The sequence below is a fragment of the Microtus pennsylvanicus genome, chromosome 4 (genome assembly GCF_037038515.1).
Source record: "Microtus pennsylvanicus isolate mMicPen1 chromosome 4, mMicPen1.hap1, whole genome shotgun sequence".
Lineage (NCBI taxonomy): Eukaryota > Metazoa > Chordata > Mammalia > Rodentia > Cricetidae > Microtus > Microtus pennsylvanicus.
The window spans coordinates 15484953-15503160 of NC_134582.1; the positions used below are offsets into that span (position 1 = coordinate 15484953).

Here is an 18208-nt window from a genome sequence, read left to right on the forward strand (position 1 = left end):
TCCTCCTTCAACTATTTTTTATGGCTTATATTATATCTACTTGCTCCTGGTTCATCTTCAAGTTCTATTTGTTTTTCTTTCTCTAAAACTCTAAAGTTTTGAGGGCTTCAGTCTCAGTCCTCAGATCTTCTTTGTCATGAGCTCATCTATGGCCAACATTCTAACGAATCCATGACTGCTATGGGCACGTGTATATTCTGTCATAGATCTACTCTGGCAGCATGGAGACCGTGCTGCACAAACTGCAGGCATGATTTCATTAAACAGTACCAGAACCCCTTTCCCTGGAACGTCCAATAGGCTCTTACCCTCAATATTCTGAAACTTTAAGTCCTGACTTCAGTCATCGTCATATGTTGACCACATCTTCCAGAGGTTTCTCTTACAGAAAACATTTATTTATTTTAGGTGCTCAAGGCAACACCCCCCCTCATAATTGACTACCCCAATGGTAATAAAACATATTCACAGCATACATTACATAACCAAATCATTTTTGTTTCCTAATGGAGAGACTGGATAGACTAAAATTAAGGTGAGAGGGTTAAAAACAGAAGATCTATGTCACCATTAAACAATTTCTAACATACCACTCACAGGCCCCATTTAAGTGCCACGAAGTTGCAATGATTACACTCAGATTTCCCAGAATACATAAAGATAGTATGAGAAAAGTTGGAGTTTCTTGACCTTTGCACTTGCATACCCAAAGTTCGTGATGATGAGCAAACATTCCCCTCCACCTACAGGAGCCCTACAGCAAACCATAGCAGCAAATGAAGCTGTTGGGAGAACTCTAATTTAATATGACAACAATCTTCTCTAAATTTAGAGGGCCTGATCAACAGGCATCAATTACATCTCTTCAATGTGCAGAACTCCTAGGAAAGCTCAGGTAAAGTGTAGACTAGCTGCCATGTCATAATCTGTTAGATTCAGCAATACCTATTGTTGGCGAGTTGTTTTTTTTTTTTTTTCACAGGCATATAAACTATTTATTAACAGCAAAGGCCCAGAGACTCATTTCTTCTTGGATACACCCACAGTGCGGCCCCGGCGGCCAGTGGTCTTGGTGTGCTGGCCTCGGACACGAAGGCCCCAGAAGTGGCGCAACCCTCTATGGGCCCGAATCTTCTTCAGCCGCTCCAGGTCCTCACGCAGCTTGTTGTCCAGGCCGTTGGCCAGAACCTGGCTGTACTTCCCGTCCTTCACATCCTTCTGTCTGTTCAAGAACCAGTCTGGGATCTTGTACTGCCGGGGATTCTGCATGATGGTGATCACACGCTCCACCTCGTCCTCCGTGAGCTCTCCAGCCCTCTTGGTGAGGTCAATGTCCGCTTTCCTCAACACCACATGAGCGTATCTCCGCCCCACACCCTTAATGGCAGTGATGGCAAAGGCTATTTTCCGCCGCCCATCGATGTTGGTGTTGAGTACTCGCAGGATGTGCTGGAACTTCTCAGGGATCACGAGAGACATGGCGGCGGCACAATCGGCGGCGTGTAGGCCTCCCGTGGAAGAAGCTGTTGGCGAGTTTTTATAAGCAGCAAATTCCTTCATTAAGGTTGCTGTGACATTAATAGATTGCTTCCCTTTCATTTGTCTTGAATGGAAAAACTGTAGGCAAAGCAGGAAATGAGGAAAAATAAATTTGGTAGCTTTTGTATTTGAGCAAGCAATTAACAAGGAAGCGATTGTGTATTGAAGAATCTGCTATACTCACATGAGGTGGAACACAATTGTTTTCTGACCTTTAAACCCCTAGAAATGGGACTCACACAGAGAAATTCTTCTCAAATATGCTGATTATATTTTTAGGCTACAGCTATTTTAAGTTTTTTTTAAAAAAAAACTTTAGGAATAGCTGACACAGTTTTCTTTCTTTTCTTTCCAGTGTTGTTTTTTACTGTTCGTTACTTTAAAGACATGTTCTCAACCACCAGCTGAGAATTTAGGTTTTAATAGTTTTAATTTGGTTTATGACAAAATCCAGAAAGATAAAATTAATTCTAGCCCATTGCTCTCAAAAATGCACAGGGCTTCCCCCATCCAAGTATTAGGTTAGAGACTGCCATTGTAGGTAAAGCACTCCAAGATAAATTTTAAAATTTAAATATATACAGATATGTATGTGTGTCATAAATTAATTTGTAAAAAAAATACATGGACCTGGAAATCATCTAGTGCATTAAGCCAGATCCAAATATACTATTTTCTAAGCAAACCTGCAGGTGATTGTACTGAACCAGCATGACAAGCTTGCCTTCCTGTTAGTCCTTTCTTAGAGAGCCTAAAGATCTGATTGGTCTGCTCAGATACAAGACACCTCAGGCATGATTTTGGTGTGTTGTGAGTAGCTGAGACTGACAATCCCCTAGACCAGCGTGTGCTCAAATTCAGTGAGGAGGGAATAAAAAGAAGGCACTGAGAATTCTCAAAGGCCCAGTGCACAGTGTTCAGGTGTATGCTTCTATTCTTAGAGGCTTCTGTAATTTATTTTTATCATTATTAGCATATCTTTGCTGTAAAAAGTTCCAAGTGCCATCAAGGCATGATTGTATACGTATATCATGTGCTCTGACTATGTTCAATCACCATGACTCTCTCATCTCTTCTCTTCCCATGCCACTCATCTTTCCCCCAGATAATCAGAGAGTGCTTGTACTTTCCGGTCACATGTACAATTTTAAAAATCTAGATTCCAAACAGGAAAGAAAGAAAATCATATCTGCTTATCCCAACATATCCATATTCACCGTGGCATTACCAACAATGGATTGTGGAACAAGCCTAGATGTGGGTCAACAGGTGAGTAGATAAAAACATTTCCCTTTAGACAGAATGAGTCTGTACTCAAAAAAAAAATATTCGTAGGCCTGGAAATCATCTAACGCAGTAAGCCAGATCCAAGTGTGCTATTTTCTAAGCAAACCTGCAGGTGACTGGACTGAACCAGCCAGGCAAGCTTGCTTTCCTGATAGTCCTTTCATGATCATGCTTCAGAAAGCACCTTTTATCCTCATCCCTGTGTGAGGAGATGCAGAAAATTCCAAACTCCATGTGTGGCCCAGAGAAGCTTAGCATTTGGAACAGCAAACAGAGCATTTGAAATACTGATACAAAGAAAAAATTAAATCCAAGACTGATTAATCATCCCCAGACAACTCATTAAGGGATATGCTTGCCAATTAAATGTAGATCATTATTTATCAAAACTTGAAGTGTGTTTATAGTGATCTTAGCAATTGTGTTCCATAGTTCTAAGGTAATGCAATCAAGAAGAAAAATGAGTATCTAGAACTTTATATATTTATGGAATTGCTACATTAAAACTCTATTCCTGTGGATGTTACAACAACCAACAAATGAACATTTAAGTTGTCTGCAGCTAGGAGTCTGATTAATAATATGGTAAGTAGTTAAATTCAATCGGTGCATGAATGCATGATGCAATTTTTGGTAGGTAGTTACTCAGGAGTGGGATGACTAAGTTGTGTACTATACGCCAGTTTAAGTTATAACACCTGCCATGTCATTTTCCGAAGTGACCATGACATTTTCCTCCTCCACCGATAATATGTGGGATTTCCAATCCATGATTTCAACAATATCCTATGTAATTACGTTTTGAACTTTAGCAACTCTAACTGGAATGGAATACCTCATTTTAGATTTAATTTGCATCCCCTTGCAGACTGGGGATGCTAAGCATCTTTTCTTCTCCCATTAATGATGGATGTTTTCACATTGTGAAGAATGTATATAAATCTTTCTGCCTATTTTACATTAGACACTTGAACAATAGAGAATTCTAGAAGGTCTTTCTATATTCTTTATAAGCACATTTTCAGGTATGCTTAGCAAATACATCTTCCTGCTTGTAATTTTTCTTCCCATTTCTTTATGTGTGTAGTTCAAAGAGCAAAATGATTAATTTTGATGGTATATTTTGTACAAAGTATTATCATAATTTATTATTGTACATATTAAAGGAATTTTGTGTAAACTTCCATCAAAAACTACTTTTTAGTGGTTTCTTCTGAGCTTATATTTTTCTTCTATAATTTAAGGCTTTTAAACAAATTTACCTATTTCTAAAATATCTGCCCCTAAGCTTTTACCAACAAGATGAATTCTTAAATTTATGGCATTGTAGTATATATTTAAGCAAAAGGGAATGGTCTTTCCTGTATTATAGAGTGGTACATATCTCCTGTGGTGAGGCTGATATATTCACTGACTTCTTCAGCTGCTCCTTGTGTAAAATCACATTGAGGACTATTATGGCCAATTGATTATTTCCAGAAGGCTTTCCAATTCTAATCTGAATTGATTTCAGTCCTCACGCTGGTTCCCAAACTCTGACTCAATCATAGAGTGCTTTTCCCTCTGGCCACAGCTCCCTGCTTCCTATTTAGCACATTTGAGATAGGGTCGACTGCAGCTATAGAACTCTCTGCAGTCTTCAACTCCATCAGCTCTGATAAGGACTGCTTCTTCAGATACACCCAGATTCTGCACAGACTTCATCAGAGAGCCATGCAAATTACAGATCGTATCTTCAAAACTTTTCACTGTATAAATATAAAATGAAGAGACCAGGGCTCACCACATGTCTGGAGCTTTATTTCATTTAAATGTAGTATGATGAAATTCAGGAAGACACATTTATCTTCATCAGCTACATACAATACGCTATACTTATTGTATGTCTTCCTGTCTCCAATCTTTGTCAGAATGCCCTACTTTTCCATGAATCATTCTGACTTCATTTTAATGTAAAAAGTTTGAAAACATCACATTCCCCATGAACAGAAAATAGTTGAAGAAATATGTCAGTCATAGGTTTCCATGGACCCATAAGAATATCAAAATCCAAAGGAATCCAGTATTCTGGTATCTGAACTAGTTGTTGAAAATCAGAATGACAGGGACTTCAAATGATTATTGATGAATTGCTGAAGACAGTGTAGGCTGCTTTCAGAATGAGAAATCCCTAGGTACACAATTTTAGTGGGTTTTGGCTATAGGTATCTCACTCGCTTCTCACATCTATATTTTCAATATGACTCAGGCAATGAGCAAATGGATCACTCAGAGCAAGACAATCTCTAGGGAGTCATAGTGCCCAGAATGACTTTATGTAAAAGGCCTATAATCTTATTTTAAAATGTATCTCATCACTATGACTCCAGGATGATCAAGATCTGCAAAGAAGTTTGTTGTAACCATGAGTTAGGTTCCTGTACTTCCTCTTTAACCATAAAAAAGTTTGTTGTAACTATGAGTTCAGGCTCCTATACTCCCTCATTACCATTGTCGCCTAAAAGCTATCAAGCTATGTCAAGGTAACAATATACAATGATAAACATGGACAAAGGTATCATAACAAAACCTTTCTTATTTATGCCAGTTAAAATATTTTTTTTTAAAAAATTAAGGACAACCAGAAGGAAGTCTCTCCTATTATCACGCAGCTTCATGGAAGATACTCTAATTTTAATACAATTGAAGATGTTTTAGAATTCTAGAAAATTTTTAAGTTGAATGATTTTGCTTAATGAAAAAAAGTAAAGAAACAGAAGGCATTTATTTGTGCTCAGAATATTTTTTTAAGAAAAAGAAAGAAAAGTCAATTCTGTGGTTCTTTCATGTAATTTTTTTCAAGCAGGTGGGCCTTGAAGACAGTGATCATGTTGACTCCAGAACTATCAGGAACCATAAATAAATTCTATCAGGTTGGATCTGGAATTTGTGGGACAACAGAGATAATGGATAGCAAAAGAAAGCAGGGTGTCTGAGGAATTTTAAAAGAATTTAAGAAAAGTTCTAAAAATTCAGCTAATTTATCCATATTGGCACTGACTTTTCTATTTTCTTTGAGTTCTCTCTCTCTCTCTCTCTCTCTCTCTCTCTCTCTCTCTCTCTCTCTCTCTCTGTCTCTTTCTCTCTGTCTCTCTCTCCCTCTCTCTCTCTCTCTCTCTCTCTCTCTCTCTCTCTCTCTCTCTCTCTCTCTCTCACCCTGTAACTCATATCCACAGCCAATATTCTGCAGTGTTCTACTCACACAGACAGCAGCAAACCAGTAACTAACAAGGCCTTTTCCCTGTAGCAATTATTTTATAAATAATTTATGCAAAGGGGTTTGGATTATGAAAAGCAACCCTCCCTTTAGCTATTGCATAACTCACACATTAGAAAATCTTTCTTTTTCAGCTAAACCAACAATATAGTTTTAAAAGAGGTAAATGGATTCATTTTAAACAATTGGTGATAACTTCGCGTTTTATGTCTCCTCCTTAGGCTATCTAATTTCTTTCTTTTCTGCCAGCACTGAAATAACAACTCATGCTCACATTTATATATTTTATGCACAATATCATTTGGTAATCAAGTATTATAAGAAGCTCATTTTTCTGAAGCGTGAACTAGATATATAAATACAGATCCCTGACCTGTAACATCCAATTTCAAATCCTTTATTCAGAAATAATGTCCTAACAGGTAACTCAAGATTGAATTGTTTGCAATCAAAAACATCAGACACGTAATGTGAATTTGAAAAGATTCAATCATCTTGCACATTAAGGGAAAATAATAGCTTAAATAGTTTTCAAATTCCTTTTATTTCTAAACTTGGGGCATTAAGACCTTTAAAAATAATTTCCTATGTAGGGAGAAATAAGAAAATATTTTTAAAGTAGTCAATGCAAATACTTATTGAAATTGTGAATAAAATACGTTCTGTGTGGATTTACTTATCCTTACTTCATCTCAAGCAATGTGGCTCTAGTCAACTGGACACACAACCCATGCCAGGTTATACAGGACTAGGACTCAGTTAAGCTATGGTGTTGTACATCCTGTTTTAAGCAGTGAGTATACTCACAGTGACCCTCCTACTGCTGCTTGCTCTGCTGGCTTGGGCACATTTTAAATTACCAGTGAAATAAAGTCTGCCAGAGTATCTCTTTTATCACAGAAATTCGTATCTGGTTACTTTTATGTGTTTGTTCACATGTATTTGTGTGCACCATGTGTTCACAGAGGCCAAGATCGAGGAGAGTAGTCTCGCACACTGAAGTTATAACAGTTCCAAAGTCCCACGTGGTGCTGGGAGTCAATCTCAGTTCTTCATCAAGAGCAGGAAAGTGCCTTTAAGAGCTAAGACATTGCTTCAGTCCTCAGTAACCAAACTTCTAACCTGAAGTTTATGACAAAGTTATGTGATACCTTTCATATGACACATAGAAATTTAGAGAGATCCCTAAAGCTTCAATTAAATCTTATGAATATGCTATGAAAATCTCAGGTGACAGGGTATGACTATGAATGAGATACGCAAAGAAATTTTATCTTTATCTAGTATATGAAGGGCTCTTTGGTATATGTATATATATAGATATAGATAGATAGATAGATAGATAGATAGATAGATAGATAGATAGATAGATAGATAATTGCCTATATCTTTTATATGCTTAATAAGGCAAAAGATTCACCCATTCTTAGAATATCCTTATATATGGAAGTAAAAATATACATCCATGATTTACCCTATTTTCCAATCTCATAAATTCTGATAAAACACATATGGCAAAACAGGTGAAATAAACTCTCTGAAAAATAATGTTTTTATTAGATCTTAGGAAAAGAGCATTGTGTGGTCTGCAGGTCAGGATTGTACATCATTTTAAAATGTCAGCAATCCATTGAATATTAGTTTACAAGACAAATTGTCAATGTAAGGAACCAGAACCGTTAACTGGTTGACTACATTTTTCAATATATGGAAACTTAACACAGTTGTATATGTGTAAACACATGAATGTATTAGTGATACTCTAATAAACTTTTCATTTTGCTTTATGTAATTCAGTTTTATTGGACTTATTGATGAATCATCTTTATTATATCATTTATATATAATACTGCATTTCTTCGTTATAAACAATATTCAGAGGCTGTCCTTGCATCCCTTCACTAGCACAAGTTTCTACCTGACATCAAAAGCGCCTTTGAAGTCAGGCTAGAGGTCAGATAAGAAAACACTGGAAAACTTTGGGAAATGCACTTAAAGATATCTGCTGTTTGAACTTTCTGTCTCCATCGAATACCCTACCCACACTGACCTGCTGTGACTGCCCTATAGCCTTCCCACACTGTCAGAATTGAGTTGATGTCTCATTCTCGTACAAAGCTCTGTGAAGCTATTGCCAGTGTTTACCACAATTAATCACATTGGGTATGTTAAGTATCCACCTACCTAAAGAACTCTATATAGAAGAACCTAAATCATCACATAAAAATATCCAATTAAACAAAGACCTTTCAAGTATCCTAGCTTAAATCTATAAAACATGTTTGAATATTTGTCAAAATTTTACCTTTAAACCCTATCTAATTTGTTAGTTTTTCAAAAAGGTGTTAACTTTTCAAAATACCATGAACTGAACCAATTTTTGACTAGTTTTTAATCTTAATTAAAAGAAAGTGAAAGTGTTAGACACTCAAATACGGCAAATGAGCCTTTAGGTTCCATAGCAACTTAATCACATCAGTTGGTAAAAGATGCACAATATAAAAGACCCTTTTCTTTATTGGCTACATGGTTAATAATTTGAAATAAGCCCTTTACAAATGTGCATATTTTGGTAAACTGCCAGATTGTTGTTTATAAAAATATATAAAACAATGCAATGTTAACGTTATTGAATCCCAAGTCTTACACTGTGTTGATCTCACAGGAAACACTGTTCTTCACTCTGTAATGTGAACCAGTGATCTATATCCCTTGAGAATTTTCCTGGGATCTGCCAGTATTTCATCATTCTATTGACAAACTTAAAACACCTGCTTACATTGCTGCAAATGTTCAAGTGCTTCATATCCAGAAGGATGTCTTATTAGCATGATCTCATCACCCAACGTCAGATCCCAAATTCTGAACCAGTTAGACTGATGGTATCAGACTCATCTGGGGTCCTTGATAAAGTTATAAACTCCACTGAAAATGATTGAATTGGGAGTCTAAGAGGTCAATGTAAAACAATATGAAATTTTAAGAGACATTCTATAAGCTGAACGTGTAACTCACTTTATATTCACCTAGCAGTAAAGAAGCTGATACACTATTCCAAGTGACACATAGACCCAAAATCGTAGTACATGCCTGTAACCTCAGTCTTTTAAAGATAGAGAAAGAAGGATTAGAAGGTCAAAGTTCCAAGGTTAGCCTGAGTTTTCATTATTTAAAATTATTTTTTTACATAGCTTTCACTAACTCACATCGAAGAAGTTTGTTGATTTCTCTTATTTCTACCTTTTGGAAAGATCACAGCATTTCCTCATGTATGCACAACATTTGGCCACTTAAGTGCACTGACTCTAAAGAAATTGACATATAGATGAAGACCTTGGAACCCAGAAAAGTTAGATGTGCTGCATATGTATAGTCTTTCTCAATTTTCTGTTATGTATTTTGGGATAGAGATATAATCAAGGTAACTAGGATTCATACTCAGGTACATTTTCTTTGCCACATACATAGAAACAAATAAATAAAAAAATCAAAACAAACAATGACAAGCACACTCAAAAGCTCAACAATAGAGGCTTATGTAAGAAAATTATGGTATATTCTATTCAATGAGACATCATGTCAATATTAAAATGGATCAGGGTTAGAGATGGCTCAACTGGTAAATAGCCCACAGCATTGGTATGGGGCGGGAGTGGTGAGAGGATTATAGGCATATACCTGGAGCTTGCTAACCAGCCTAGCCAATCAGTGGGCTCCAGATTCAGAGAGAGGCCCTTGCCAGCAACTAGGGAATGCTGAGAGCAAGAGAAATAGTCTTCTCCAGTAAAGATCACAACAATTGACTATCTAATATCAAACAGTCAGATGTTGATAACAACATCCATAGGTAATATTCCTTGAGTAAGTTGTATTATATATTTAGAAATACACACAAAAAAAAATTAAAGAAAAAGAGGCCCAAAATTTGAGTGAAGGTATACATAAGACAGTTTGGAAGAGGAAAGGAAATGGAAATATCTTAGTGTTTGATTGCTGTGAAGAGACACCATGTTGCTGCAACTCTTAGAAAGGAAAGCATTTAATTGGGGCTGGCTTACAGTTTTAGAGGTTTAGTCCCGTGTCTTCATGGAGCAGAGATTGGCAACATGCAGGCAGGCACGGTGGTGGAGAAGTAGGTGAGAGTTCTACATGCAGATCTGTAGGGAGCAAGGAAAGACACTGAGCCTGGCTTGGCTTTTGAAAACTCTAAAGTCTATGCTTATTGAGATACTTCCTTCAAAAGGTCATTCCTACTTCAACAAAACAACACTCCCACTAACTCTCAAGTGGTGCCACTTCCTGATAATCAAGCATTGAAGTATTTGGGCCTATGAGGACTGTTCTTATTTAAATTTTCACAGAGGAAAATGGTGTAATTATACAATAATCTCAAAAAAATCTTAAAACATAAGGCGGATCAAGGTAGAGAATGATCCATCAGGTTTCCATATGCACATGCTTATGTGTGAATGGACTCCTAAGCACACATGTGTATATACGCAGGCATGCAAGTAAACATTTAAAAATAACCAAGAGTATAATATAAAATAAGAATGTATAGTATGGTAAAAACAATAAATACATTTTATCAATAATGTTGTTGATCTCATTGCCAAAGAAGAGTAAACATTAAAAATTGATATCTTTAAATGATATACTGGGATGAGAAAATAGGAATATTTTTATAAAATTATTGCCAGGTGTTTGAAGATATTTGTAAGTTACGTAAGACTCTATTCACATTCCTACATGACCTTGAATTTTTCCAGCTGAGTGAATTAGATTGAATTGAGAATCACTCATCTCCAGGAAAGGGCTATGTTTAGCATGTATCTATGACTGATTCTATACCTCTAACTAGGGCTATTAGCTAAAGAATAAATACAAGCAGTCAAAATTACACTCTCAGTTTTAGTTTTTAACCTTGTGCTTAGTCCCAACTCTCTTGATCTAACTTTTCCTTAGAACATAACTTAAATGAGTTAAATCAAGCATTAACACTTTATTTATGACATACAAATCCTTGGGAGAGAGAATAAAAACCGGAGAAGATACTGGAGAACAGAGTAATGTGATGTGCCCCTTCCCCAGGCTGACAGCCCTTCCTAGTGAACAGCAGGTGTCCAGCAGGCAGAGGGCTGAGCCCAGATGTATTTCCTCTTTGCATTTCTTAGGTGCTGTGCTCTCCATTGAGTGAAAAGCCAAGACAGAGCCATGTCTTATGTGATAGCCAGTCCAATCATTTATCTACATATCTTTATCCATACGTATATACTGCTTTTACTGGGTCTCACCATCACTCCCTTCTCCACACCCCTGCATCACACTAATGTGAATTTTCACCACCAAAAATAGATAGTAACACATTCAGATTTTCCGCTCAAAAAATATAAGAACTAAGAGTAACCATTTCTAAATGTGCTTCATTTACTTTCTTGTCAGATTATGCTTGTGGGGTAGCACTGGGGTAGACACAGATTACAGTCACCACTAACTTCCCTGTATCTATATTTCTTGCTCAATTAATACTTTTAAAAGTTTTTCATGCACAACAGATATTAGCTGTAAGGTGTTTGTGGTTTACAATTACCAAGTGTTTTATACATGTTTTTTTGGGGGGGGGGGACAGGACAGCCATTTGTATTTACTCCAAAACTTTTCCTCAGAAGCTCCAGATTTTATATATTTTTGAGCAAAGGATAAAATAAATAGCTTAACTCTCAACAGTTTGCACCTTCCTACCTTGTATTATTGATTCAGGGGGGAAAACATATTTACTCAAAATAATATCCTAAGGGTATAGATTTTGCTGAGCTTTTGGGGGCATACATTAGACCACAGGTGTCCAAAAGCACGCTGCTTCTCTGTAAGAAAAAACAATATAATGGAGCTATTTTTTCCATGTCTGGAATGACCATTGCCTACCAGGAAGCAGTGTTAATATGATCACCAAGAGAGCAGCCTGAACACAATCTTGGCAAGGAAATAAGAAGAAAGAAGAAAGCAGTGATAATGAGGTCTCCAGAACTGATGGCTTTGAGGAAAACCACCAGTCCTTCACAGGAAATTCACACCACCTTTCCTTTCTGTGCCCAATAAATTCAGTGATTCACCAAATTGACGGCAAATAGGATCCACTGGTCTGCCAGACCCTCTCTAACGTAAATGAATGATTCTTCTCATATCCCTGGGAAACGTCACAAAACAGAAGGTCTCAAATCACCTTACTTGCTGCCTTAAACACTGAAGGAATCCTGTAGAATGCAGGGCAAACAGGGAATTCCAGTAGTGTCCTGAAAAGTTCTGGAGACAAATGTGCCTTATAGCCTCCATGATTTAAACCAGCTTTTCCAGCACGACGATTTGGGTCTCAGATACTAAAGTGGAGAAAGCAGCCAAGCATCACTGTGCTAGGGCATCACTGTGCTAGGGCATCACTGTGCTAGGGCATCACTGTGCTAGGGCATCACTGTGCTAGGGCACTGTAAGATAAGTAGGAAACAGGGTTTTAAGCAAGTGACTGTGGGGACCTTGCTACATGACAAGTAAAGCCCTTTTGGGACTCAGGGTTGCACAAGACCATGAAAATGATACGGTGGTGGGGGAGGGGGCAATTGTTGGGATGTCTTATATGAAAGGAGAGAGAAAGACAGAGACAGAGAAGAAGGAAGAGGTATGTATTATATGAAAGAAGAGAGGGAAAAAAGGAAGGAAGGAAGGAAGGAAGGAAGGAAGGAAGGAAGGAAGGAAGGAAGGAAGGAAGAGAGAGGGAGGAAAGAAAGAAAGGAAGGAAGGAATAAAAGAGAAAAACAATTTAATAATTTACAAAATAAAAAGCTAAAAACCCAGTGACATAAAAATCACTGTGGTAACCTAAAGGGATTGATACATAGTTTATTCTGGACCTAAATATAAGTGATTTACCATGGCCCAGGAATACAAGTTTAGGGTATCCAATTTCCATGTTCCACTGAGGTATCACTTTTCTGAAGTTTTTATAGTAACAAAAGGAACAAAGCCACCAATCAAACACTTCAAACAATTTGGTGGGTACATCAGGTGCACAGGTTACCACAAAATGGAAAGTCCTCTGCCACAAGCCTTAGATGTTTTCTGAAGACATTCTTAGCTTCTGGGTTGGTGAACCCTAAATGTGTATTAATAAATATCCCAATAAGTTTCAGAAATAGTTGCAAGGATGTTAAGTTAGACACAGAGATGAGCCACGAGATTGCTACTAAGAGAGCTAAAAATAGGCCAAATAAATTGTAGCTAGGCTCTGACCTGTCCATTCTGACCTCTCCACAGTCATTGAATTTCTAACCAGTATTGGCCTGGAAGGGACAGCTTTTAGGAAACTTTAGTTCACCAGGTAGACAACAAAGAGACCAATGGTCTTGGTCTTTCTGGTGAAATAATAATTTAATTTTCTTCTATCTTAAAAGGAAATCTGATAAAATTTTTGCACTGAAAGATAAAATATGCACTCTCTGTTAAGAAAAAAAAAAGCCACTCAGGGGCCAAAGCAGGATGTTTTAAATGAAGAACTGCTTTCTTGTTTGTCAAGCCAATGAAGAAGGGAAGAACACTACTGTGAATGTGTGCACACACATGTGTGTGTGTGTGAATGTGGTGTGTGTGAATGTATTGTGTGTGTGTGAGGTGTGTGTTAACAAATATGTGTGTGTGAGTTTATGTGTGACTGTGTGTGAGTTGAATGTGTGTATGTGAATGTGAGTGTGAGTGTGTGTGTGTGCGTGTGTGGCTGTGTGTGTGTGTGTTTGTGTCTGTGTGGCTGTGTGTGAGTTGAATGTGTATGTGAATGTGAGTGTGTGTGTGTGTGTGTGTGTGTGTGGCTGTGTGTGAGTTGAATGTGTATGTGAATGTGAGTGTGTGTGTGTGTGGCTGTGTGTGTGTTTGTGTGTGTGTGACTGTCTGTGAGATGAATGTGTATGTGAATGTGAGTGTGTGTGTGTGTGTGTGTGCGTGTGTGTGTGGCTGTGTGTGGCTGTGTGTGAGCGTGTATATCTGTGTGAATATGAATGTGTATGCTGCTGTGTAAGCCATTGGCCTTGGGAGAAGAATAAAGCCTGTTCTGATCATGTTTCTGTACATCATTTTAGGTTTGATTTCCTAGTGCCTCCCAGGGCTCGGCTGTTAGCTAACAGGAGAATGGAAAGTTCCCATTGCAAAACGAGATACTAAACGAAGTTGCAAACTAACTCATGTTAGTCACCCATAAAATAACTATGACTGGACGCAGTTTAACTAAGATTATATTGTCAATTGCTATTTTAAATTATACCTCTTTTCCGTGTATTCTGTGATAACCACTACCTTCTACTATCTTCACATAGTTTTGGGAAAACTTTGGAAATGACTGTGTAATTAGTGGTGTTTGCCATGCCTTAATGACACATAACAACTGACGCCAAAAAATGGTCCACTACTGTTCTGAATCTTTCAGGATATTAAAAATTAAGGTCTTCAGCCATTAAATACTTTAATTAATAGCCTTAATTATTGAGCTGGAGACTTTCATTATATTGTCCCTTTCAATTTTTGCTTTAGTTCAGAAGTGTAAACCTGTCCCTTTTTTTCACTCTGCCACGATTATTCTTGAAAAGAGACTATTCCTCTCTAATTCCTGATTCTCATTTTCAATGCTTAATAAGTTAAGGGAGAAAGTTAAGTTTCTAAAGCCTGACTCCCTAAACAATTGGGAATAGCTGTGAAGTCTACATGTACTCATGTAACAGAGCAGGCCACACACACTCCAGCAGTTACTCAGAGTGAATACACAGTCACAATCACAGTGACTCCTGCCCTTCTTGTTGATTTGTGTGTCTCCTAAAAAGGCAAATTTCCTTTTATTTGTTAAGACCTTGAGGGAGAAGAGAGGAAAGTTCTGTAACAATGTAAATGTTACAGAGTGGAGTTTCAGGTCAACAGCCCAAGGAGAAAGCACTTCTAGCTAATAGCGTTTTAATCTTCAGGAAACAGAGTAGAGAGAATGTATTGAGGGTTGTAGGGACAGAGTCTCTACTCTTACTTAGGACATTTCAATTAAAGGGCCTGATTTCCCCTTATGCTGGCAGATAATTGAGAAAATTGGGTCCAACCTTGCACTGCCTTTTGTAGCTAGTTGCACAGATTAAATTCTGTTGTTCATTGCCAATCAGTTTTCTGGAATGCCATTTCCTCTTGGGATCTTAGGAAGCGCCTGGGCCACTCAGTCAGCGGGTGTTGCTCTCTGTGGCAGTTTGCTCAGATGTAAAGATGTCTTTTCACACCTACTTAATTGCAAAGAGGTACAGAAGAAGAAGTGGAAACAAAGAATATTTTCAAGTGGCTACTGTGTATTAGGCACAGTTGTTGTCTTAGAAAACTACTTCCAGATGCTCTGGAATCATGGACACCAGAGCTTCTCAATCTGTTCAGCAATGCCTAGTTTACTCTTACAGAGAGGAGAGGCTTGCATTTTAGTTCCTCAGCCTGAAAATGAGAACATTCAGGAACACGACCAGAGAGGAACATGCATAGCCTGTGAATGCAAGGCCTTCTTTGATGGTTAAGAAAAATAAGAACATCCAGGATTTATTGAGCACTGGCTGTGAGAAAGCCTTGTTACAGAATACTTTGGGTTTTTAAATTATTTCAATCTCAGAAGAACCATATTTCCATTTATCAATAAAAACCTTGAAGTGTAGGCCGAGTGACTTTTCCAAGGATACCTTGGTAGCAAACGGTAGAGCCAGAATTAAACCTAATTATTCTGGATCGATAGCTTTGCATCTAAGCATCGTGAATTCCAACGAACTTTCTTGGATGGAACAACATTAATGAAAGCACAATATTATCAGCTGGTGAGGCTCACACCAGCTTCCGTATTAGAAAAGATTTTTATGTTGAGGTCTTTGATCCATTTGAGATTGAGTTTTTTTCATGGCGATAGATTTGGATCTATTTGCATTCAGCTACATGCTGACATCCAGTTATGCCAGCAGCATTTGTTGAATGTGCTTTCTTTTTTCCATTTTATATTTTTAGTTTCTTTGTCAAAACCAGGTGTTCCTAGGTGGTGGATTGATATCCGGGTCTTCGATTCGGTTCCATTGGTCCTCCAGTCTGTTTATATGCCAATACCAGGCTGTTTTTTATTACTGTAACTCTATAGTTGAGTTTGAAGTCAAGGATGGTGATGCCTTCAGAAGTACAGGATTTATTGTACAGGATTGTTTTGGCTATTTTGGGTTTTTTGTTTTTTCCATATGAAGCTGAGTCTTGTTCTTTGAGGTCTGTGAAGAATTTTGCTGGGACTTTGATGGAAATTGCATTGAATCTGTAGATCGCTTTTGGTTAGATTGCCATATTTACTATGTTAATTCAATCTACCCAAGAGCACTGAAGATGGTTCCATTTGCTGGTGTCTTCTTTAATTTCTTTCTTCAGAGATTTAAAGTTCTTGTCATACAGGTCTTTCACTTGTTTGATTAGAGTTATTCCTAAACATTTTACATATTTTGTGACTATTCTTCCCCAGTTGCTATGAAACCTAATCTATAGCTTGTCCTTTCCTTGAGCTCACATTTTACCTCCTGGAAATGCTGCAAATACTTGATGTTCTGTAATTCTCATTCTCAAAGATGGCCCAAGAGATAGCTGCTTTCTAATATTCACACTCTGATGCGAGACCCTTTCTCTGACTGCAGTCTGAACTTTGTGACTCACATCTAATGAGGAAAATGCAACACACGTGATTGATTCGGGTATCTAAAAAGCTTATCATCTGCTTAAACCTGCTGTCCTTTTCTCTTACTTTTAGACTGGGTTGCTCACTGGGAAGCCAGCGTCAAGGAAAATAACCAATGGGCAAGAAGAGAATCCTTATAAATAGTCGTAAGCATGAAGTTGGAAGAAGAATCCATATTCATCAGTCTAAATCTTGATCCATAGGTCTCTGGTCTCCAAAACTGAGGAAATATATTAATTTAACTTTAAAACATTTATCTCTGTTAGCCTGTTAGCATTGCTCCCTGCCATTTGGACCCTATTAATCCCTACTTATTGTTCCATCCTTTATTTTCAGGGGACACATAATTTTCTTTATATGTTTAGTTCTTTCCCAGTTTTCATTTGGACTGTATCTAGAATCTCTGTCATCTGCTATGTAAATGAATGATGTTGATCTAAAGTTCCTGTGCTACTGTATGGTACCGAGTACCTTGGTGTATTATGTTATCCAAGAATGTGAAATGAGATATGACTTGAATTAGTGTTGCTATTTGTTAAAATAAAAGTATGTGGCTTACTACATATAAAGAGCCACACAAGACACTTCATATTATTTTATAATTTATTTCTCCCAATGACAACAAGATATTGAATCATTCCAGAAACGAGAAAAATCAAGCTCATAAAGCTTAGTAAGGTGCCCACTGACAAAGTCAATGTGTTAGAGAAATAAAGTCAACTATAGACCTCTACTCCTGACTGAAGAGGAACACCTGGAAACAGACAAAATATTCCTCTAAAAACAATCTAGAAAGCTAGGTGAAATTCAGAACAGCTGAGTACAAACAAAAGCGAGTGAGGGAGCCATGGGGACGTTGGGGAGGGTCTTAACTAGGCCATTATCTTTCCTCCAAGGATTTAAGTTTTTGTCACACCATGTACAACACTAAGAGGAAAAGAGGTGGACCAGAGAGTTGGTAGTCTCATAGGGACAGAAAAGCAAAAATTAGAACTCAGAAATTATCATGACCATCATAGCTTGCATGAAAAGCCATCCTACAAAGAAAATTCTCAAGAAATAAACCTCTTACTCTGTATGCAAAAGTTGAGGTGTCTATAATTTGAAGCTGGGAATGTTTCTGGCAAGACCAATGTTAAGCAACTAAGTGAATGTGTCCTTGTCTGACAGTGTCAGAGAAACAAAAATAAACAGTTTATCAAAATTAAGGTAAAGTTAAAAAAAAAGTATCTGCAATGTTTTTTTTAAATAATAATATAATTACAACTTTTCCCCCTTCCCTTTTCCTCCTTCCAAAACATCTTTCTTCATGGTCTCTTTCTTAATACTAATTGTAATTGTATATATGTATGTGTACCTATGTAGTCTGTACA

At 37.4% G+C, this 18208-nt stretch overlaps 1 protein-coding gene across 1 annotated transcript; it reads right to left on the bottom strand.

Annotated features, from left to right (window-relative positions):
• Positions 1 to 959: 959 nt before the first annotated feature.
• On the bottom strand, positions 960 to 1517 carry LOC142847597 (small ribosomal subunit protein uS13). Its single transcript, XM_075968337.1, has one exon. The coding sequence runs from the start codon at positions 1477 to 1479 to the stop codon at positions 1021 to 1023; it is 459 nt and encodes a 152-aa protein (XP_075824452.1). The 5' UTR covers positions 1480 to 1517; the 3' UTR covers positions 960 to 1020.
• Between the last annotated feature and the right edge of the window lie 16691 nt (positions 1518 to 18208).

Coding starts and splice junctions, on each gene's coding strand:
- LOC142847597 (XM_075968337.1), bottom strand. CDS start 1,479: ATGTCTCTCGTGATCCCTGAGAAGTTCCAGCACATCCTGCGAGTACTC.